Genomic DNA, 25,565 nt, shown 5'->3' with positions numbered 1-25,565 from the left:
TGAATATCATTGATATATATGATGAATACATTCATTTTTTTATACTTAGGTAATTATGGATATAATTTCAAACTTGTATTTTCGTTTGATTTTAGTATCATTAAAATATTATCTTCATCTTCAGTTATGATTTTTTTTTCAATGCCATTCAAATTAGACAGTTTAAAATAAACAAAATATTATGTACAGTGTATACATTACATTTCATTATTCTACAAACTTTTATAATATATTTTTGAATAAATTTCCATCGAAGGCACTCCGACGTGGGTAGCACTATAATATAGTTTAATAAAATTGAACTTAGCGATGTGTTGGAATTTTGTTTCTTGGTGACTCGTGGGTATTTAAATAATGTAATTTATTGTTTTCAGTAATTTATTAAGTACAAGCATACAATAACTATGTATTTTGACAAATATTACTGTACATTTTTTATTATTTTTATTTAATGTATCTTACATTTAAGATACCAAATAGGTACTGCAGTACTAGATCCGTCAACAAAGAAATTAATTATTACATTATTTTTATTTTTTGTGGTATAGATTAGAACTATTTAGATACTCGTTAATTGTTAATAGAAAGGGTTTTTTCTCGTTCTTGCTGGGAATTACAGTACATTTATTAGGAGATGCTATTTATATTATCATTGATCAATGGTATTATAAACATATTCATTAATTATTAATTTTTGACAGAGTGATTAAAAAATTGACAGTAATATTTCCAGGTACCTGGAATGTGTATGTGACTTTATGCCGAATTATTAAACGATACTCAAACCATACGAACATAACATGCCACCAGAAAGAGTCAATTTGTTGGTATATTATTCGAGGACATCGAGGTGGTTAGTCGGACAAATATCCACACAAGTACACTATTTTATTTCCTATGCACATAATATTAATGCGTTTGGAGTATTTATTTACCCCTTCCGGCCGTACGTCGTGAGTCACATCAAGACATTTATTGAACGTGAAACATTTTAAATTGTCTAAATGTGTTGCACTATTGCTATTTGCTAAACATAATGTAACTTTTATTATAAAATTTGTAGATTCAAACAATAACATTCTAAACCCCCCCTCCCCCCCCAGAAAATTCTACTCAAATACACCACTTAAGGCCTTTTACCGACATGTACACCGCCGAAGTTTCGTAATTTTTTTCTGCGCTCATTTTGGCAACTAAATTCGAAAAATCCCATTCACATTAAGATTTGGATTGTACCGTTACACTATATTACTTACAGGTGTTACAGCGATAAAGTGCTTGGTATAATATCACAATATTGGTTATTTAAGTATTACTTATAATAAAGCGGGTGCAGATAGATAAACGCAAAAGAACTACCTAATAGGTATGTATATGTCTTTTGCATCGCGGTTCGCTCATAATCCAAAATATTTTATGTACCTACAACCTACTATTACAAACATTTATCCGAAGTTTGATAGAAAAGAATATTTAATAATATAATGCACTCAAGAGTTAAGTTGGAACTAATTTGAAATCGTTAAAGTTTTTCGATATATAACCTGCTGCTATATATATATTATATATATAAATACAAAGTTTACGGTTTTTAATCCTGAACGAAGAAAATCTCCTAACTTGGCCTGCTTATATATTCAGTATTCCACTTTCAGTGTTACAAACTTTTATAACATTATTTTGAACATTTTTTTTATCATTATTGTTTGCGGTCGTTGATAAATATAAAATAAAATGTTTGTGTTTTCAATATTTCCGTGTTTGTATTTCTTTCGTGTAATTTAAGCGGTAATTGTCAAGCATAAATATTATTATTATTATATTCAATGTAAAATGACTTAACTATATTATATTAACTTCAAACTATCGGACAGCCACGAATTATTTATTATTACGCGTATCGTTACAATTAAAAAGAAACTAGATATTTTAAAATTAATAGTGACCCTGTGCAATGTACTTACAATACGAGTGTATAATGTATACAGAGTGATTGACAACGAGCATGCGCCCACATCATTTTTTCTTTCAACAATAAATGTATTCAAATTCTGAATTTTGGAATTTTTAAGTTTTCAAACCCTTGATACCTATTTGTTTTAGTGTACTCAGATTTGTATTACACAGTTAAAGGAGTATACCCACAGTGCGATATAAAGTACCTACTTTTTTTAAATAATATCCACTATTTTTATTGTAAACTGTTCTGAAAAATTATATTTATTGTGTCTTCTTAATCTTAATTCGAATTTCAAACAGTAGTTTCTGAGTTATCGACCATTAAGTACACAGAGGAGTCCGTGATAATAATGTTTAGAGGACTAACATGATAATTTGAAAACCATAGTAATTGATATTATATTTTTTTTAACTTTTATTATTTGTAAATCACGTCCGAGTAGGTATGTAGACATGTAGTACCTACCTAATAAGAAGTATACTTCCAGTATAAACTAAAAAATATTTTTTAAAAACTAGAATATTTGAATAAATCCAACATTAAAGGAAAATAAATATGTGTGTGAACAATGAGAGTGCTTATATAGTGAATCATCCTGTTTATTATAAAATATGCACATCACATTATTATTTCCAGGCCCCTTTGAGGGGGAGGTGCAGTGTTATCGATAGTTCTACTGCACTTTTGAATAATGTAATATTTTAATTACGACGTACAATCATTGTTCGGAATCTGTATGTCTAGTGTACTGGGTAACGGCCAATGGATATATAATAGGTAATATATTTTTAAAACATATCATATTAATAATAAATAATATTATTATTATTATACGAGTACAAAACAAATGTTGTGCTATAAAAATTATGTGATCCGTTAAGTATAGTCGGGTACCATTGCGAAAATTCCCGGTAAAAAACCATTTTGAATTAAAACTCTTGAGGTAATAAACAAACAAACGCATATGTTTTTCCTATGTAAAACGTTTTTTATATTATTTTATAATATACGATCTAAACAGGAGGCTATTGCTATGAAGTGTTAATTACAAGTTGCATCGAAACCAAACCGCATAGCATCAGTGAATGTTGTTATAACGTCATATTGACTAGAATGATGATCATCGCCGAAAAGCTTTGCGTGCGAGGTTTATGGGTCAATAGGTTTTTTTATATATATACATGTAAAATTCGATTAAAAATATAATACAATACGTCTTTGTTATTGTATAGGACTTAACTGAATTTTGGTTGATAAATGCCATATTATTTTTTTATTTTTATTATTAGTGGCATAATATTATATTATGTAGCTTGTACAATTGTACCTATAGTGATAAATTCTTTCTATTAATATAAAATAATAATGGTATATCGCGATCAGTATGAATAACGAATATTTTCGTTATTTTGTAAATTTTTGACTTTCATATTATTATAAAATATTGAAATATATTTTAATATTTTAAACTCTGTCGATATAATAGTAAACTGCAACCGTTCTCGGTGAAAAAGTCACGAATTCGATCCCGGATTTCTGACGTTTTATTACAACTACTCAAAAAGTAATTATCACGCGAGGGCGTAAGCTTATATAATTATAATTTTATAAGCTTATTAGTTATTATTATTATTATTATTATGTTGAAATGACGACTTTAGTTTTAATTGGAATTTGCTTGAGTCACAATATAATAATATAGGTATAGATTAACATTTTCTGAAAGATATGGCAGTTAAGCAATATTTCTTCATTCATACATTTCGTGAAGTTCGAGAAGTTTTTAGCTCGAATCCTTGAAATATGATATCAATCCGTGAACAACAAGTTTTACTCGGATTCAGTTTTTTTTACATCAATTTCAAATTAATAACAACAACACCTATTATTATAGACCGTAGGTAGACATTTAAAGTTCACGTTTTTACCAAATTGGGTGTTCACATAAAATACCGATCTCAAACTTTATCAATTATTTTGACGTAATTCAAAAAATATTAATCGTATGGACTTGAAACTTTTCGCCATTATATTATGTATAGTATTATTATTTCAATATTTTCTATACACAAAGAAGTTTTCAAAACACTCATAATCTACATTTTTATTTTTAAAACTATATTTATTTCAAGAAACTAGCAGACCGTTCTGCACTACTTCGATTTTGATTTTTAATATTTCTAATATAATAATAATAATAATAATATAACATTATAACAATAGTTGTATTAAAAAAATGTATTTCGCTTGCAAAAATTAATCCAATCTCCACCGTGGATTATTTATTAGTTAGTTACTAAGGTATATTGTTTCTATTTGAAAATAAATTTTCAATAGTTAGTAACATATTCAATTAATTTTAATTTTCAAGATATCCTATATGAAATAGATGCTAAGAGTCTTCATTTAACTCGTTGAGTTCCGCACATTCATTTAAATTGAATTGTCTATGCATACAAGAACCATTTAGGTATACTATATACAGTAGGCTGCAGAGAGGACTATCTCCGTTGTAGAATACTATTGATAATATTATAATAAATTAAGTATTTTCATCATGTAGATTGTGGGTGTGCTCCGTCTTCGACAATTGTATACAATTGTATTCGGATTCCATTGCCTCGCCCAATAAAATTCAGATCAGCATCACGGACAACAGGTGTAATGCACCAGTCCAAGCAGGAATACATTGAAGCGGCGTAACAGATAGAATTTTCCCTAGATTTATCGTGAACGTGTACGTATACTTGTAAAACGTAACGCCAGACTAAAGGTGACTTAATAGTAGTAACAGTGCACACAGCACACGACGCAAACCGTGATTTCCAGAAAACTGATCACTTTGAAAATTAGAGTAATTAAAATGATGGTTCAGTGATAGATTATTAATGGACTTAATCCGGTCTAACATATGCCTATATGCCTTTAGTTGGATTGGATTCTACATCATAAGATGTTAGATCATCAGATTCCACATTGCTTACTAATGGTGGGTTTCCACTACATACGTTCACGTGTAGGTACGTGCATTTATTGCCCGGGTTCGTTCTCTACGAATGGTCACCAAAACGTTTTCCATCGGTTAATATCGGTTATAGAAAGGTTAGAATTGGTAACATAATATTAGCTACCTCATATTATATTCTTATGTTATCAATATATAGCCGTGTACACGAAATTGTTGAATTAGATCCAACAACACGGTATCGTGGTTAATCGTGCATTAATAAGAAGTAAGAACGTATAAACACTATGGTATACCAAAAGCTTACCAGGTATCCAACCAGTCACAGAAAATTTAATGTATGCACTTACACGTAAACGTACGTAGTGTAAACCAACCTTAACCGTATCATTCAACCAATTACGGCGCCAAATTGTTTTTTAGAAATCATGGTTCAACGAGTTGTCACGGTGGTGTGAGAACTGAAAAGTCGCCATAGCCCTTAAGATGTATATAAATGCGGCGTGCTGCGCGGACTTGATTTTTTCTAGAAAATTCGTGCTTATAAATTATAATACTGCATATACAAATCTAATTCTACCCTGCCTCAGGCCTTCGGGCATACAGGGCACTCTCGAATAGGTGAATAAATAAATGATTATAATATAGGCACATTATGTATTCATGTATGCAAGTGTTATAATTAAAATCTTCTTAATAATTAATTATTATCGCAATGGTTTAGTTCTATGGCGATGATCTAAACACAGGAACATATTTAGGGGTGCGCAACAGGGGAATGTTTTGAGGTAGTGTTTATTTAAAAAACTCCCATCGTTTCAATTCTCTCATAACTCCATTCAATAATTGCCTACAATAAATATTATATTTTATATTTTACTAGCTGATCCTGCGCACTTCATTATCCGTAAAAAAAATTGTGATCGTCCAACTCCTTTTTGGTGCAACTAAGCAATCAAAAACTACGTTAGTTGGATCTATCGGACAATGTGTGACAGTATCTCATGTAGTCAACGTGTGGAAATTTGATTTGATGCACGCTTGCTCCTGATCTGCCCGATTAACCAATGGCAATAAAATAATAATAACATACATTAATCCAATCAAACGTAGATAGGTAGGTCCATTATAAATGTTATACTCTAGATTCTAGGTTGAGTGTTTTTTCGGCCATCGACGATTGGGTTGCGCGCATTTTTTTAAGTATTTTTCTCCCACGTGCGTTTTATAAATTTTATCTCGCACAAAACTAAATATCGAACTCCTCCATATATTTATAACCACGTGTACATTATTATATACGTATCTGCGTAATGTCTTCGTATATATAGGATATTTTTGTAATATATGCGTTGTGAGCTATACACACCCGTGGTGGTTATAACTTATAACCCGTCAAGTTTTAATACGATTTAAATATTTAGTAATATAATATACATACGTATACACTATAATATAGGGTGATTCATCAACCATGTTACTCACCACAATTTTTCCTTCAGTACGTAAATTTATTGAAATACTGATTTTAGAAATCTTTAATTACATCATATGACGAAGAATATTATGTGCACAGGTACGTCTATATTATTATTTAATATATATTGTGAAACGTTTACTGGGCCGCGTTAACGACGAATATGATATATTATTACTATGCAGGTGAAGATATAATATAATATGCACCCCTCTGCACCCCCGAAATTACACCTATGAATAATAAACTGTAATATGTCTAATACATTCATGTTATGTAATAATATTATAAAATCGTCCTGTGGCGACCTTTTGTGTTATTGCAATATTTCTAAATTGCGTGATTGCATATACATTATAATATTATACGTTGTATAATGATATATGGGTCTGTTTGTTTTTTATTTATGTACACTATTTTCTGTTTTGTTTTCCGTGGTATATATAATATAATATATACTGCTGCGATCGAGCTACGTATATGGAAGTAAAAAGTTTTGAGTAATAAGCCGACCTCGATAACATAATATATTAGTACATGTTAATGTTATATATATTTTATGCTATATTGTATATTATGTTCGGTCGACATGTTTCGTTTGTATTCTTTAACGAAAGTTAACCGTAAATAACAAAGAAAAGTGCTGTTGTGTAAACGCTTTAAACTCAAACTAATTTATATTTACATTAATTACAACAGGCTTGCGCCCCACGGTCACGACGAAAATATTAATATTCAAAATAATAAAACTTTGTAATGTTCGCTGTATCTTAAGAAAATATTATTTGACAATATTATTATATAATAGATGTATATAATTTTTAAACTAATATTTAGGGCTTAATATTAAAATAAGTAGGTACCTACAAACTATATACCTATTATGATAAGACACAATATATTTTGTACTTGATTCGGTTCTTTAATATATCCTTCATAAATAGAAAATAAAAAATTCACACATAGCAGGTATATAGTATTATATACCCCATATATTATACTGATGAATTTGTTATAGTTCGAATATTCATTTATAATATATCTAGGTATGTGACTGATATTTTTTTCTTTTGGTTAAATTTTGACAAACCATGTAGGAACTTATGTGTATATAATATCGCGTGCTGTCAAAACTCAAAACACATTAAACATTATAATTCCTATAGCATTCATAATTTGCTTTTCTGTTTTGATACCTGATAATAATTTTAAAATTAGTGAGTTTATAAGGTTATAAATCATAAGCTTTATTTCATGCAATAAATATACCAACCTATAGAATTATTGATGCTACAGTAATCATTTAAATGTATTCAATTTGTTTATTAAGTATTCTGTATTTTAAAATTATATTTTCTAAAATTATTATTATTATTATTATTATTATTATTATAAGTAGCTATCTATATTATATAAATTATGCCAACGTAATATTAAGAAAAACATTGTTGGATAAGTGCTCCCATGCCTCCACAGGTAGGTACAATGTATGTACATGCTAATTATTCTAAAAAAAAAAATTAGTATCTATTGCGTTTGATATAAATTCATTAGTTTATGATATATTTTACTGAATAATAAACAAATTAAATACATTTAAATAATTAAATAATAGCTGCAGCATTAATCCACTAATAGGTAGGTACTGTGATAATATTTTCATCAAGTAAACAACGCATTATCCATTAATTTAATCTCAAAGTTACCTAGTTATTCATTTCGAAGTGTAGGTATTGAATATAAATGATTCTACGAATAAGTTTTCGGATTCAGGATTGAGTAGTAGTTGTATGTGTTGTTCTAGGAATATAATAATATTATTGATTTTATGTATTGTGATTTGTGTTAAATGTGTGGTCGGTTGTTTTGTATTATTATTTTTAAGTTTTGAGTTTTAACTAGAACAACAATCGCTGTCTTATAGAAAAGTTTTTTAATTGGTTTAAGACATAAAGTTCAGAAAATATATTTTCGTTACGAATGAAATAGTATTTATTCAAAATAATCTTTATCGTATTGTTTTGTTTTATTTAAAAATTGAATATGCAAGGTTAATACATTAGAACTACCCCAAGTAATGATCCAGCAATCATATTATCATGTACGACTAACCACAAGTCACAACTGGGAATATAAGCAACGTCGAACTTAATGTATTTAGTTTTTTTGTTTTTTTGTAATTTAATAGAAGGGATAAATATTATTATGTTCGATCAAAATTTGATTCACACAACTCTTATTATAATAGTACCTTATGTTAAAGTGTATTAATAAAATGGGTATTATATAAATGCATTTTGTATGTTTTTGAATATTTTAAATTTAGGGCATATTTTTTATATTCTCATATATTAACAATTTACAATTGATGTTTTTTTTTTAACAATCTTCCAATCCAGATTAGCATTTGGGTTGTTATTTATTTTTTTTTTTTTGTGAATTACGAAGATAATATTGCTTTGGATTATTATTTTAAAATATGAAACAATAGGTATCTACTTTAAATAATAAAATTATAACACTATAAATAGAAACATCAAACACGCGATCCTGATTGTTTATTAAAATATGTTATATAATACTAATATTTTTAGTGATTGTCAAAGCTACGTTTTTACATAATATTTTGAAATTTTTTGAATAGGTATCTTTGTCAATTTTTAATGCAAAATGTATGCATATTTGACGGTATTTAATTTTTATGCATTAAATTCATAGAACTGCTCATTTATAAAACAAAGTTAAATATTAATTTTTATGTCCAATTTTTTTAAGGTCGATAATATAAGAAATAAATTGTAACATATTGTACAAATTTTTACATTTTAAAGAGTACCTATAGTGAATAATTAAATATAATAATTGTAAATTATTATACAACTGTATTTTAGTATACAATTTTATTATACATGTATTATTGCAATCCACGAAATCTTATATGGTTGTTATATTATTATACTTTCTTAAAATTTTATTGTCATACGTTTCAACTATATGAAACTGCAACAAAAACTATAGACAGCATGATTTACGATTACATTAAAAAAAAAAACTGTTAATTACAATTTACACAAATTATGATATTTTATTAGATATAGCCGTATAGAACGTAATAACGGTTTTGCTGCAAATTAATTTTGTTAATAATGAAACCAATTTATTATAAAATTAAAAGTATATTAGATAGACTTTTATATAAATATAAGAAATACAGTTTATTTACCTATTTTAATAATGTGTAAAACAGTGTTTTTGATACCTACTAATGTTGCTAGTGCTGTTTTATACGAATTATTACAATATTCCAGCACGGTGTCTTAAGGTGAATGAAATAGAACAAAAGAATATTATGATAACAGTAAATAAACAATGTTAAACAAAAATATAACATACAAAAATATTTATACACAAAAGACGTAGAATATTAAGTAAGGAAGTAATATTAGTAAATTAAAGTTATACTACCTAATAAATTAAATTATTTGTGTGGACAACTATTATATAAAACAGCAATTCTTACAATATTTTGCTGAACTTAAACAAACCACTCGATTTTTAGAGGATTATAAATAAACGACCTGAGAAACTAGACCAAATAATTCGGTAAATAAGACATTTTTTAAAATTATTTTTGAATATATTAATAAACTGCGATGGCCATAATAATCAGGAGGAAACAAGTATGACTTCTTTTTTTTGTACTTTGTTAGTGCGGACAATAAATTAAACAGAAATGTCTCAATGCAAACTCATCCATTGTGTTTTTTTAGATACTTTAATGTTCCTCCTTCGGATACGAGGCTCTGCACACTCTACAGTCAGTAAGTTATGAAATTTTAACAAAATATCAATTTAAGGGGCAATTTACAATGGTGTAGGAACAATAACCTAATATTTAAACGTCGTATAATATAAGCGTATCTATATAAGCAATGTCGATTATTTTGTCAGGTTGGTATTTAAATAAAATAATAATAATAAATAAACGTAATTTTAATGAAATGATCAATCACCGGTTAATTAACAATATTTCAATGACCTCCTACCGTTTTTCACCGTTTTTTTTTTTATTTGTACTATAGTCATTCGTGTATTTTTCTTAGATACCAATTAAATTACTAACAAAAATCAATATTCTGCCATTTTCTTTATTGTTTATATTAAAATGTAAAAACATGTATTAGGTACCTATCAATTTTTACTTATAAATTATCGATGTATATTTTAAAGAGTTCATTTATATAGTTATACGTAAAAAGCAGAAAACAAACGAATAGCTGTTCGTATTTCGTACAAGTTTGTGAGGTGTACCCTGTTGGTTATAGACACTTATATACTGTTATACCTAGGTACCACTTACCTTATACTATTTAAACTGAAAATTATTGTTCAAATAATAGGTACACCGTACACATAATCGGTATTAAACATTTGTTACTTGACAACTGACAAGAATAACGAACGGTAATACTGTGTTTTATACTATATACTTATATGTAGAAATATCCAGTATACGAAATTAAAAACAGTGGCTGTGATTACAAATAAATACATTATGTCTTGCCTATAAGTATAAAACGTATCATCTATATATTGCTTAAAATGAAATGTGTTTTTATAAGTATAGATGTAACGCAGTTGCTTTTAATTACATATAATATAAATTGTCTGTATAATATCAGTGTCTTACATTCAAAAAGTTATTAGACAATTTTTTTACAGTTATACAAATAGTGTTTGTGTCTATAGTTATGCATTTTGCATGATTTCTCAGTGTCGATCATAGACAGAAGTCTGCTTAATTATATTTTTTGAAACATTTATTATTAACATAATATTTTGAACGTATGTTACATTTTGACCACACACCCCAGAAAAAAATGATCGAATCTCACTTTTTCCAACTTAACGTGCTGAATAAAATAAGCATTCAAATTATTATTATTATTATTATTAATATAAATATCCAAAAATGTGCGCACTTAATGTCATTTATAGAAATGGAAAATTTTTAAGAGAGATGGAAAGCAAGTATTATAACGCACTGTTTATAATATACGAGTATAAAAAAAGGAATACATTTTTCAGCGGAAGATAACGACTTGTTTCATGATATGCTCTTCGGCATTCAATATAATATATTGTTGTAGGAGCATATATGAATCATATATTATATAATATATTATGTGTGTTATGGTCAACTAATCGCTTTATATGATATTGCATGGAAATCTATAAAATAAATGTCGAATTTATTGCACATGCCTAATGGTTTTGAAAACGATTAGGTATAATTAATAATCTGAAAGCCACCGTGTTACACGTATAATATAAAATATAATAAATATATAAAATAATTGCAGTTGGATTATCATTCTATGACGAATTATTTAAACATTTTTTTTTTTTGTTCAGCCAAAATATTGTACGTTATGAAAATATGAAAATAATTTTTTCGATCGTTTTTAGTGTAGTATAGCAACCTGAAGACTTGCTTTTTGGAATGGTGGTAGACTAAGGCTTCCCCAGTCACCCCTCCACCAATTTCAAAAAACGGGTAAAAAATAATTTCACAGAAAATATTAAACTGGAAAATCTGTGTCAATATTATATGATGTATTATATTTATAAAAGTATCGGTTTTGAACTAGATTTTTCTTGCATTGTTCGAAATGAGTTCGAGTATCTATTAATTCCCAATGAACTTTTAATTATTCGAATTTCCCAGAGTTCGAGATATCCTCTTCTCCGAGAACACATCTTTAGTTTTCACAATTTTCTAATCGTGTCGTCGTTGTCTGATTATATCTGATTATAGTAGGAAAGTTCAAAAACATTTTGAGTAAAAATGGATTTGAGTCCAAGTACTCAATCTCGAACAGTTCGAGAAAAAAAACAGAGTTTGACCCATCCTTTGTGTTATTATAATATATAACATAATATATACTATAATATAATATATACTTACGAACTGTGTGAAAAGAAAAATAAACCGTCAGCCGACGAAACACTATAATATAATTATATAGTCTATTTACGCGTGTCCGAACGTTATCGCGGGAGCCCGGAAGACCGCAACTATAATATCATATAATAATATAGGTAATAATATTATATTACGTTTAGAGGCGTATAATACGTCTTATAATATTTTACAATTAATTATAACATTATTAATAATAGCAGTAAATTATTATAATCGCTCGGGGCCTTGGTAAACGCGTCGGCGGGACATAACGCCAAAAACGCGGTAGCGGCGATAACGGCGGAGGCGGCGGGCGATATAAGCGGACGAACGGGACGCGCGCGACACACTGCAGGCCGTTCGGGCGTGAATCGCGATTCGCGAATGCCGCTGCCCAAAAGCTTTCCATCGGTCCGCCGCCGCCGCCACGCGAGTCTCCGCGCCGAAGCGAGTGAATACCATGGTATATTATTATATCATCATAAATATGATACAGCAACCGCCCTCTGCTGCCGAATTTGGAAAGGGGTGGTTTTTCTACTGTTCTTTGAAGTTGTTTATGTTTTTCGGAATTGAAACGATAATACGACCATTTGCCTAACGACCAATATATTCAGCTTTAATATACTATGTATACCGTCTATATACCTATACAATTAGTGGAAAGAGCGTATCGTTTCTTTCTCGTCGAACGTCCCGGTACAATACCGGTATTAACGCAAGGGGTTGCTTCGAGAGTGCCAAGTACCCCAGGCATTAGGCAATTAAATTTGTATATACTGCACCAATAGGTTTGATTTTAAATCAAATATTATATTAATTTCATGATTTAATCTAGGTACTGCAGTCTACAGGCGTGTATTATTGTGCCTAGTCCAACTGCGAGTTTTCAATACCCATACCAAACTGTATAATATTAATTATTATTTAAAATATTATATTTTGACTGGAATGCATATAAAATATTATATTATACTATATGTTTGCACCCCCGCCGATAACCTAATCTCATAATATACTTTAGAGTTTTAAAAATGTTCTAGTCTCTTCTTATAATACCTAAAAATATGTCTGTATTTGAACTGTTTCTGATTACATTGATTTATAATATACAGTGGTGTATTTTGGGTGATTTATCGGGGGTTGTCCAACATTTATTGAACCTCACAAACAACATTACGACGTCTAACGCAAACCAATATTATTATTATTGTTATAGCAGGTACAGGATGAGCGCGACATGTGACGAAATAGATAAGGTATACTATCCCGCGAACCACAGGTCTCCGCCGATCGATGACCGCACCACCGTACTGCAGTCGCACACACGCTCCTCTCCTAGTACCCACGGCTTAGGTATAACTTAAAGGTCTAAAAACACCATAACGATAACCATACATTTAAATAATATACCTAGAGTATCGGCCACTCATGTTATCTGCGCATATGTGACCCCCTCCGTCACCTGTCGCCTGTTCCGTGCCACCCAAGATCGCAAAGTACTGGCCGACACCAGCAAAAGCCAGAACTGCATTTTTTCCCGTCTCAGCTACCGGTACCATAAGCGAGTGGCAAACGTTTTTGCTGGTGCGCCGAATGGCGGCACAGGACATACATTATTCACTGGTAACGTTTTTTTGGTACATTATTATTATTCTCACCATGGACGGTACTTTTAGTGTCTTATTATTGTTATTAAAAAATATGGTACATTATTATTTTTATCCCGCCGGTAAACCGCTCCGTCGGAACCGTGTGGTGTGAGTACTATTTTATATTTATTGGTAAAATGCATTATTATTATTATTACTCTCATTATTATTTTAATGGTTAAAAAATGCATATCCTAATTATAATTTTGCCCTTCCTATTACTGGTCCAAATGTATCCCCGTTCCCCTTATTATTATTATTAAAAAATCCACGGCACTCCGGCTTTCGGGTCTCGGTCCATGGTTGGCGACCATGAAATGTTCGAGGCGGCCACATGACTCTCGAGAACATGACAAATATGTTCGAACAAAAACAACGAAAAAAATAATGACAAATTGACAATTAATACCATAATAGTACAATAGTATAATCATTGATAAATAGAATTAATTTAGTGTTTGAAAATTTCATGAAATTTAAAAAAAAGAAATATTTTAAATGTGTGAAATATTTCAGTATTTTAATAAATTTTGTTTTATTTTTAAATAAATTTTATATTTACATATAAATGGCATAACTCATGAATCAACTTCATAATTGTATGGTACCTAAATGTATACTTAACCTTTGGTATTATACATTTAAAATGGTATTCAACATTTTTAAATATTTTAATGTTTAAATGATACAAGTAGGTATACAATAGTAAACATGTATATTGTATACCTACTGAATTCTCACATTAGAATTTAGAATACTAAACATTGTGTTAAAAAATAAATAAATTGTGTTTTTATTTGTGTTAAAAAAAATTTCAATGTTTCACGTTTTTGTGAGATATTTCACCATATAGTGAAATATTTCATACTTCAAACACTAGGTATTATTAATAATGAAATGTATAATTCTCTAAACTGATAAACTGTAAACTAGACTAAAATATACTCAATACGTTCACAATATTTTCGTTGCGGCCTTGTATTTTTGCTGCACCCTGCGAGTATTTTTATTATCGTAATGACCCGGTGAAATTCAAATAATTTCTGGATATCCCTGATAAATTGTAGATAAGTCTCTATGTTGTCGAATCTAATAAAATTAATTTCAGTTTTGCCGTTTTACATAAAAATACCATTTATTTTATAATAAAATAAAAATAGTATACTAATATACTATAAAATAAATGATAATACCAATGTTCAATATATTAGGACCTTTTTTTTTTAAGTCAGGTGGTGTCCAGACATGGAGGACACCCCCTCACAAAATACTCCACTGATATATATAGTATAATAAATTACTAATACCCGCAGCCTTTTCTCCGTCTTACAAACACTTAACCGCATATGACATAGCAAATTCTGAATAATTCATTCTTCCGTCAGAATGTACTATTTGCTATGTTATGCACTTATGCATTAATAATACGGAGACAACATATAAAGATATTGCGTCCTCTTATAAGAGGATTGCAAACAGACAACTATTTCAACCAAAATGTACTAATCTTTTGTCAATCATATACCGATGGACCTGATGGAATTTAATTGTCCAATCATGTGCCACTAAATCATGTTAAAGGGACCATTTCACTATTGAGTATTGATACTTTAATTTGTTTTAAATGATTGTTCTTACAGCTTGGCATTAATATGTGATTAAAATTGTCTATCCACAACCCCTTAAGAACTCGCATGAAGTGTTGTGTTTATCTAACTAAATCACATTTTACGTTCAGAAAACCAGAATAATCTGTTTTACTTTGTTGAATTTAATATTAGAGCTATTTAAAACGTCATATAAAATTTAAATGTCGGAATAATTATTATTATTTAGGCCCACGCGGACATTTTTAATATTTCTTAAAACAAGTTTTGAGAATTTTAGACTATGTAAATTAAAAGTTTTTAAAATTTTAAAATATTCCTTAATTGCTTACAATTTAAAATGTCAAAAAAAAAATCCTTTTGAAGGGTTTCTATATAATAATGTTTTTACCTTCAAAATTGATAAAAGTTCAAGTTTCCCTAATATTAAAATTAAAAAACAACAGACTAATAGGCTATGTGGCTCAGGTGACTTCAATATGTAAACTTTGTCTAGTTCAAATTATCACTAGACGTCTTTAATTTGACATATTTTTTTAATTTTAGTCATAGTTAAAAAATATTAGATATTTTATAGCCATTCGTGAGAACTAACAGTATTTATTATCATAGGCGAAACTAGACACTTTTATTAGGGCAGGCCAAATGAAAAATATAAAAAAAAACTTCTATTAGCAACTTTACATAGGTAGTAATTTTGTTAAATGTATATATATATTATATAATGAATATTTCTTTACAATATAATTATTTAATAATAAATAAAATATTATAATAATTAATACATGTATAAAAATAAACGATGATGGTATTAATATATAATTATGATGTTTTTTTTTTGTATCAAAAAAAATAATCACTGACGAAAATAATATTGAACAAAATTAATTCCGAGCTTAGTCACACAAGGTCTTTTTGACAGGTTTGTGACTTTAAAAATACCTATAAATTCAACAAACAATAGATAATTGTTTTAAATAGCATAAAATGATAGCTTGACTTGGACATTGAAGGTAATAAAGTACACGAAATAATGTAAATTATTTACAATGAGTAATTTGAAAAATTATAAATGTCCGGTCTTTTACACAGCGATGCGACTAACGGGGGTTAATAATAAATAAATTGTTTGGGGATGTACTAATGTGTATAATAAAAATAATTAATACATTGTATTAATTGTACATGTATTGTATTATATTTTTAATAATAATTAAAATATTTGACTTATCCTCTAACTATAAAAAAAAAATATTCTAATTAATAATTACGTCTCCGGTTTCCATGATTTTCTAATGTTAAACGTAAGAATCTTACGAACAATCGCTGTCGCCGGTCTATGATAAAAATATGAATTTATATTAAAGAAATAATATGAAAATATTAAAGTACGTTTAATCGACAATAATAAATTTTCTACGATTATATTTTCGGTTGTATTTTCACCACGTAACAAACATTACCGACTGGCGACTTGTTACGTAAAATTAACTATTACTTGCTATAATATAAAAATAAACGTCAAATGTCTGAACTAAACAATAACTGATTAAACCGATTATTCAAGTACATAGAATAGACTATATTATGACAATATGACTCCATATTTCCATAATCAATGTTAAAATAAATTGTACTATTATGTTCATTGTGTAGTGTATACAATTTAATTAAAAAAATGTTAACAATGTACGTTTTCACGTAGGTATAAATATATTATTTATAATGCCTAAATAATTATTAAAATAATATATAATATATACACATTTTTAGTCAGTATTAGGTCAGGCCATGGCCTGACTGGCCTGACTCGTAGTTTCGCCTATGTTTATTATTATTTTGTAATATTAGATAACGCTTAAAATAATAAAATATCATTTGTTACGACCTTGGTTGTAGTGACAATTATTTTAGTACCTTTCTTTAAATAATTTATAACTATGTATAATATAATATTACATAATTATTTTGCTATAGTGTTATTGGGTAATTATTTTACTTTCTTATTTTTTTGTTAATAGTAAATAATTATTACCAAACTAAATACAAAAAAAAGTTTCTAGTAATTGATAATGTTTTGAAGTGAGAAGGGTTGCAGTAAGAGTGATTTTAATTGTTCCACTATAAGTGGCCGGTATTCTGGGGCCAATTCACCCTATATTGCACTGTATAGCCTATGATATATTTTCAATGGCCATGCATTTTGTTCAGTATTCCTGGTATTTTATGTGAACTTTAATGAGTCTTATTAGTTATCCTATTAAACAAGAAAAAATAAAATAATTTGTATAGGTACTTATAGGTGTAAACTACATTTTTTTTATACTAAAAATGATAATAAACTATAAATACAAGGTAAAAACTTCAGTAGTTGCTTAGTAAAAAGTGTTTTAAAATATTATTTATAACTTATAAATAATATTTTTAAACATTTTAAAATTATTATACTACTTTATAAATTATAAGTAATATTATGGTCTAATACTCTAAGGGTTCAGGATGCATATACATTCATATAACATCTAACATTATTGTGAACACATTTTAATCTTCATCAATATTTAGGTATGTGATAGCTTCTTAAAATATTGTATTACTATATGATACGATCTTTCTTTTAAACTTTTGAATAGTTTTCATATTAGGTTAACACGTTGATTGCCACATGGCCGCCGGCGATCCAAATGATTTGATTTATTGTGAAGCCAATTGGGTGGCCGGCGACCTAAACCGAATTATTTTTCAGGAGCTGCTTGGGTCGCCGGTTACAAAACTCTACATTATCTTAAATGGACTTTATTTTAATACGGCTTGGGGATAGACAAATATAGTTTTTACATTGGCGTAGACAACAGAAAGTAGATGGTTTTGAAGAAAAAAAAATGATTAAAATATTCAAACTTATGAAAGATTTATTATTACTTTAAAATATGTGAAAAAAAGTTATTTTTATAAATTTTATTATCATTATACATTAAATTAATTATTGTTATTTGTTACTATGTATTATATATGTAATTTATCGTTGTTGATAATGTTGGAAACATTGGAGCACACATGGTTTTGATGGACAACTGCTACAAAATGTCGTCAACTTTTTTCTACGTTAATTCATGGTTTTTGGATTCTTTCATCTGCAAAGTCCAGGTTTCTTTCCAAGTCCACGAATAACTGGTACATCACTACTTTGCCTAATACGGGATAACCGAAGTGTCCGTTTGAGCCTATTTTTAAAATAAAAAGTGAAAACATCATTAAACAGAATTAAACAACTTAGTTAAGTATGTATATATTATTAAGATTTAAACACTTTAAAAACACAACATTCTACACACATGTTATAACGTTAAAATATTATTTTTAACCACTACTATGACACTAAATTTGACCCTCATAGAGGTTTTGTCTAAATCACTAATGAAATAAACTAATTTATTTATAGATATCACAACTTCCTTACTTATTTTTTTATCATTGAATTCAACTAGTTCGTAAAATAATTTAAGTTCTCTGCCGCTCAGCACAGCTTTGATTGGTGTATTGCACATTCTACACTTAATAATCTCGTCATCGGGGTCATCCTCGTTCATCCATTTGATGAGACATGGTTCGCAGCATGAATTCCTTGCGGTCTTATAAAATACATTCAAATACACATTATTATTATTTTGCAACATTCATCGTATGGACCTAATAATAGAATAACAAAATATAAAAATCACCATGACTAGAAATTGGCTACATAACCGGCATTTAGTTACTTCCGTAAATAGTAAAACGGCATTATTATCAATTTCCTCTACGGTCATCTTTTTTAACTTCAATAAGCCCAGCTCGAATACTAACAAAAAATAATATAACAATTAATCAAAATTGAAAGCACAAAAATAATTAATAACTGATAATAGGTATACGTACATCTCACAACTTTCCTGTAGGTTCTCCTTTTCATTCTTTTAGAATCCCTGGACAATGTTCCTTGATCTTTAATCTCTTTTCTATGTCCTTGATGGTCAGACATTTTTATCTTTATTCTAAAAAAAAAAAAACAATTATAAAAACGGATATACCTACAGTATGTCCAAAAAATTCCCGTAGGTATCACCCTTAATATCTCCATGGAAAATCAATATACAGTAAAACTTCCGTTAACGGTCACCTCTATGTAACGGTCAATTTTTTGGTCCAATCGAGTGTATCCTAGTGCAGTATTAGGAAAGAACGTCGTTCATGAACGCACGTGAATATCACTCATTTTATTAAAATAGAACGTGAACGTGAACGACGTTTATATTTTTAACGAACTTGATCGATTTTTAAGACGTTCAATTTATTTACCCTTTAATAAATATATTTATAAAATATATTAATTAATTATATTATATATAAGTCTAAATAATATTTTTATTTTTGGCTTGAGTTGTATATGTTTATTGGCTTTTATATTAAAGACTCGGTCAAACAGAAAGCGGCTGCCTGAGCGGACACTGTAAAATAATACAAAAACCGCTCGCCCGTTGCGGTCCGCGTACCCATAAACTATGGTGGACGAAAAGTCCGGGTACAAAAAGTCCGGATTCATTTTTTGATTGCTGGACAAAAAGTCACCCTCTGTTTGACTGAGCCTTTACAGCAGGTAAATAATTCATAAAAAAAATAAATGAACTACCCAATGAACGCGTTCATTTTTTGAAAGAACGTGAACGTGAACGAGTTCCTTTTTTAAAGACTGAACGTGAACGAGTTCATTTTTTTAGTGAACGTTCCGAACACTGTCCTAGTGTTATTCTACCTCTGTAGGACGGGTACCTCTAAATAGCGGTCATTATTTACAGTCCCTTCGGTGACCGTTATATGGAAGTTCTACTGTATTTAAATTTGGTTTTTTTTTAAGTACCTATTAAGTAAGAAAATGTTGATTGAATAGTATAATTTTCAATTTTTTTTTTCAAAAATTACCAAACATTTTTTTAGGCAATTCAGTTTTTAGATTTCCAAGATGGCCGTTTTGTTGATTATATTTTTGAAAACAGTTAAAAAAAAATATTAAAATTTAATGAAAATCGACCAAATTAGAGCTAATTATTATTTTGAATTTCTAAGAATAATAGTTATGTAATATTTAAATTCTGTTTAAAGCATGTGAATCGTATTTCGCTAATTCCGTCAGGCGTGGTTCCAGGGGGAGGAGTCATGGGGGTCATAATAACCCCCACCCAAACATAAAGATTAAGTGTTTTGTGTTTATTGAAAAAATAATATAATATGCATAAATTTCAGGAAGATTTTTTATCACACGAATTATATAATATTATTATCTATATCTACTAAAACTACATTAACACGTCTTGTTCATAAAATCATAATTGCCGGCAAACAGGCAAACTTCTTACTTCTGAGAATATTAACAGTGATTATAAACTGATTGACGATACGAGTATTGTTACTTGTTAGCGAGTAAATATGGCCTGTTAATAATTTACTTTGATTATTTTTTAATTGTGTACCTATTATATTATCTTTTTGTCCTTTCGAAAAAATGACCCCCCCCCCCCCCCCAAATTTTAGTTATAGATCCACGCCTGAATGCCGTATGCATAGTCAATTTATGTGTCGCATAAGACAATGTCAAGTTAAACCAGGGCCGGATTGGTATGTGCTAAATGTATCGGTCCATTTACATATTCACTGGCCCAAAATTACGTCTAAAATTGTTATATAGGTGACTAATCATATTTTAAACGTGCATTTATTTTCACCCATACTCACATGCCCAGCCCAAAGTTTATGCGGTCCACCGAGATTATATCCGACTCTGTATTAAACTATGTCTTAGGTGACACATAAACTGTATATGGACATAGCCACATAGGTAACATAACTATTATTCTTAGAAATTCAAAATAATAATTAGTTCTAACTTAGTCGATTTTCATTCAATTTTAATATATTTTTTTTAACTGTTTTAAAAAATACGATCAATAAAATTCCCAATAAAAATAGGTACCTACTAAAACCGTTAACGTACAAATTAACGGACTTAAAAAAAAGTTATAACATGTATAATATGTATATACACATTACTATAGTTTGCGCCGCGAGTCTAAATTAAACCGATCGAATATGCGTTTGAAAATGGCTGTCGCACGCCAGCAACCTGTTTGTCATACACGTCATCGTGTCGGCGAGACACCCGAAACGCCGATAACAATGAACCAACGTTAAGGAAAGTGCGCAGCGTTGCGATAAAAAAAAATTCCCGTAGTGGCGCTATATAGTTCGGACTCGGGTTGTCCTTGAGTGCTATAGAAAATAAGACTTATTTATCAGTACAAGTAAAAAAACGATATTTATATATTATTAATATTATTATTATTATTATTATGTGTTTATTTCGAATAATAATGTGCCCTACTGAACATGATAATGGAAAAAACTTCGAGAAGCGCATGTTCTGATAAGAAATTCAGTGGCAGCAATTAGGTTGTCGTACGCGAGTCGAGATGTCATGCTTGGATTGTGGATTGTCGTGTGTGGGTGGGGGAAGGGGTGCGTCCTTCGCTGCTGATACAAGACAAATTTATCAGAATAAAAATAATATACCTATATGTATAGGTGCACCGTGTCTAGAAATACAGCTAGAGCCTCCAATGAACAAGATTGTACGCTGAAATATGGCCGCCACTGCTACGAATTTATATCTATACTCCGTGCCACAGCGCGCGTACTCGAATGATCAGTCACTCCGACGTTGCGATACCAAATTTCCACCGCCGCACCACGTTAAAACGCATAGTGCCGCCATACGCGTCAAGACGTATGCGATAGCGACTGTGGAGTCGGAGGGGGGACGCTCGAGAAAAACGAGTTTCGGTCGACCGCCGTAGGAGCTCTCTCGTGGCACGGAGTCATAGCCATATTATTAAATATTATTAATATGTCTATGCATGGAGTATAGAGAGTATTTTAACTATAAACGACGCATCAGTTTTAGGAGCTATGGTTCACGTTACGAATTTACGATAAGAAATTGCGGGCGATTGTAAACTCGGCTCGAGGAAAAATAATTTTCAAAAAGTCTATTGTAAACTCGGCCCATGTTTTTTTTCGGGTAAAAATTATTTAGGTGTAAGCTCGGCCCGGTGTTTTTACAGGTAAAAATGATTTCAGTGTTAACTCAGCCCGAATAAAAATATGCATATAATATTTTTGAGTACCATTTGGCATTACCCAGAGGACACCATGAGGAGGCGTGAATTTCGCTATCCTTCAAAAGTTATTTTCATTTTTATATTATTATTATTCATAGTTTTAAATTCGTTATAATAATGTAAAATTGTGTATAAATTTAAGTAATATATTTCGGGATTAAAAAATATAAGTAAAATGTATTTGCAGATTAAATTATGTCGTGCTTATTATATTTTATTGGTCTACATTATTGGGCCAAGTTTACAACCGACCTATTTTACTACCTAAAATTTCCGGGCCGAGATTACAACAAAAAAGGTAACCGCGGGCCCAGTTTACATTTGCCCGAAATTGCAGTGGCCTGTGTGGCAGCACTGAGATAATCGTCCCTGGCAGCAGTGTTTAGGAGGTGTCCATTCATATACGTTTAAGAGGCCTTGCTACTGCCGTTACTAACTTTTATTTTGTCAAAACTATAAGTTTAGATTGTTGTAAAATTCGTATAATGAATATTATATTTTTATTGAGTTATTGACATGTGCAAACGCGTACATGACCATAGAAATGTTATCATGATAAATTGAGTAAAATTGTTTTTTTTATTGTAACTTTAAATATACCTGTGTATATATACAATACAATACAGATGGCTACCACTCGTTTGCGCAAAAAAGCACAACTCGATTACTCGCATATATTTTGGCTACCCGTGACGAAAATCTCTAGTATCAGAACTCGTTTGCGCATACATTTTCCTTCTGACTTCAACAAGTTGAGGACTGTCTGCTACAAATAGGCGTGATTAAAAATGTGTGTGTGTGTGTTATATAAATCGTCATAATATTGTTACAGTATAGTCAATATATATACAATCTAAAATTTGAATATAATATCAACACAATATTCACTAAATGTATGATTATCGATATTAAGACATCGTTTTCTTCGCCGAGTTTCAAAAATATTAGATATGTCTATACGTCCAAATTAAAGAGGTAACGTTGTCAAAACACTAGTACTTTACTGTACTTAACCATAACTATACTGAAACTCTACTAAAATTAGTTAGGTACGGAAAAACCAAAATGATTATAAGATAATATTGATAATATTGCATATTTGATAATTGGTACTGCAGTCTGTGACGATATACATGTGTGTGAATGTGTCGTTGTGCGCAAACGAGTATTATTAGTTATTAGGTAAACGACTGATTTCGTAGTGCGTAAGCGGGTCGTCCATTTTCAGGTAAAAAATTTTGAATGTGCACAAAAGAGTTGCAGCGATACGGGTATGGTTATTGCAGTCACACGACAATATTAGACTAGCTGTCAGAAAATGGCCACCACCGTGACAAAATATTTTCTACAGAATGAACGGATGACACATTATTGTTGACGCATAGTGCGAGGGGAAGTGCGAATTATGATAAAAATTCTAGTGGTGGTGCTAAGAAAGTCATCCCGGGATTTCCGATGTAGAAGTGTAATTGCATATAATAATATATTATACGATTATTTTATATGCGTATAATAGGTAGGTATGCGGTGGAGGTCTACAATTTGTTTTAATTGTTAATCGTGATAAATTATGACGTCTTTACGATAACAGATATTGTCATGCGTTTTTTTTTTCATTCTCGTCCTATCTTCAAAGTGTAACATATTATTTGCATGGGTATAGTAAACTCTGGCACCACGAGAAACCGGCTAAGTGCTTAAAATGGCCGCCATCGAACCGCGCGCGCGCGTACGACGATTGGCGGATGGGGAAAACATTTAAACGGAAGCGAAACGTATCGTAACGCGTGGACTACGGGTTTGCGCAATTAGTGGTGTTGAATACATTATATTATACACAATAATAAACAACAGGCTGGTAAATATATAAATATATATATGATATAAACATATATATACTCACTATGATATAAACATATATATACTCACTATGATGGGAGTATGGACGTCGGCTGTGGTTTTTCTGTTAAAACTGGTGGTTATAGCTCCTCGGTCTTCTGCTGCCGCCTACTACAGACAACTGATCGAGACAAATGTAAACGCCAAATGATTACCCTGAGCGAGTAACTGCGTCGGGTCCAATAAACTGACCCTGGTGGACGGGGAGAGTGGTTACGCAAAGGTGGTAGACATGTTCACCCCTACCTCTATCGCCTGTATAGTTTATCTGCAGTTATCAAATATTATCACAGCCCCTTATAACATTCTAAGGTTCTTCAAACCATAATAATTTTTGATCGAAACAACTTGACAAAAATTAAGGTACTTAGTATTTCGTTTAAAAAAGTAAAAGATTTTTGATTTCGAAAAAAAATTTATTATGTATGACTGAAATTATAATAATAATATATTCAAAACGTTTAATATATTTAGTATAAAAATTGGAAAAATTGATTAAACTTGAAGTATTTATTAGTGTCAAGAAATTGCTTGAAATTGAAAAAGTGCTCACACCGATATAATAATAATAATCTTGATAATGCATTCGAACATCTTAAAAAATTTTTAAATCGAATCTTTGAAAGTGCCTATGATTAGATTTTTGTCATGCGTATAGCTATTTCACGTCCGTAAATTGGTTTTGAATATTTTGATCTTATGATTAAATTACATGTCCACCGACGTATGTAATTATAATATGTATGATGCGGATGGTGTTTGTGGAGCATCATCCCCCCTTAATGATAATTTACTAGACACACAAATATGAGCAGTGACCGCAAGGGAC

At 29.9% G+C, this 25,565-nt stretch overlaps 2 protein-coding genes across 2 annotated transcripts in view; both read right to left on the bottom strand.

The window, feature by feature from the left end:
- The window catches only part of LOC100575255 (AT-rich binding protein-like), a 69,696-nt gene extending 56,958 nt beyond the window's left edge, over positions 1 to 12,738 (bottom strand). Inside the window, exon 1 of the mRNA XM_008184442.3 lies at positions 12,371 to 12,738. The gene's annotated coding sequence lies outside the window, so the exon portion shown is untranslated. The remainder of the gene's footprint in view (positions 1 to 12,370) is intronic.
- A 5,636-nt stretch (positions 12,739 to 18,374) lies between these two features.
- Positions 18,375 to 22,411, bottom strand: LOC100575341. The gene is made up of 5 exons (XM_003244204.4): positions 22,230 to 22,411; positions 19,545 to 19,660; positions 19,349 to 19,467; positions 19,087 to 19,258; positions 18,375 to 18,850 (listed from the first exon to the last, which is right to left on the bottom strand). The coding sequence occupies exons 2-5, from the start codon at positions 19,645 to 19,647 to the stop codon at positions 18,738 to 18,740; spliced, it is 507 nt and encodes a 168-aa protein (XP_003244252.1). The 5' UTR covers positions 19,648 to 19,660; positions 22,230 to 22,411; the 3' UTR covers positions 18,375 to 18,737.
- Between the last annotated feature and the right edge of the window lie 3,154 nt (positions 22,412 to 25,565).

The sequence above is a fragment of the Acyrthosiphon pisum genome, chromosome A1, assembly GCF_005508785.2.
Source record: "Acyrthosiphon pisum isolate AL4f chromosome A1, pea_aphid_22Mar2018_4r6ur, whole genome shotgun sequence".
Lineage (NCBI taxonomy): Eukaryota > Metazoa > Arthropoda > Insecta > Hemiptera > Aphididae > Acyrthosiphon > Acyrthosiphon pisum.
This window is presented reverse-complemented; position numbering and strand designations above follow the sequence as displayed.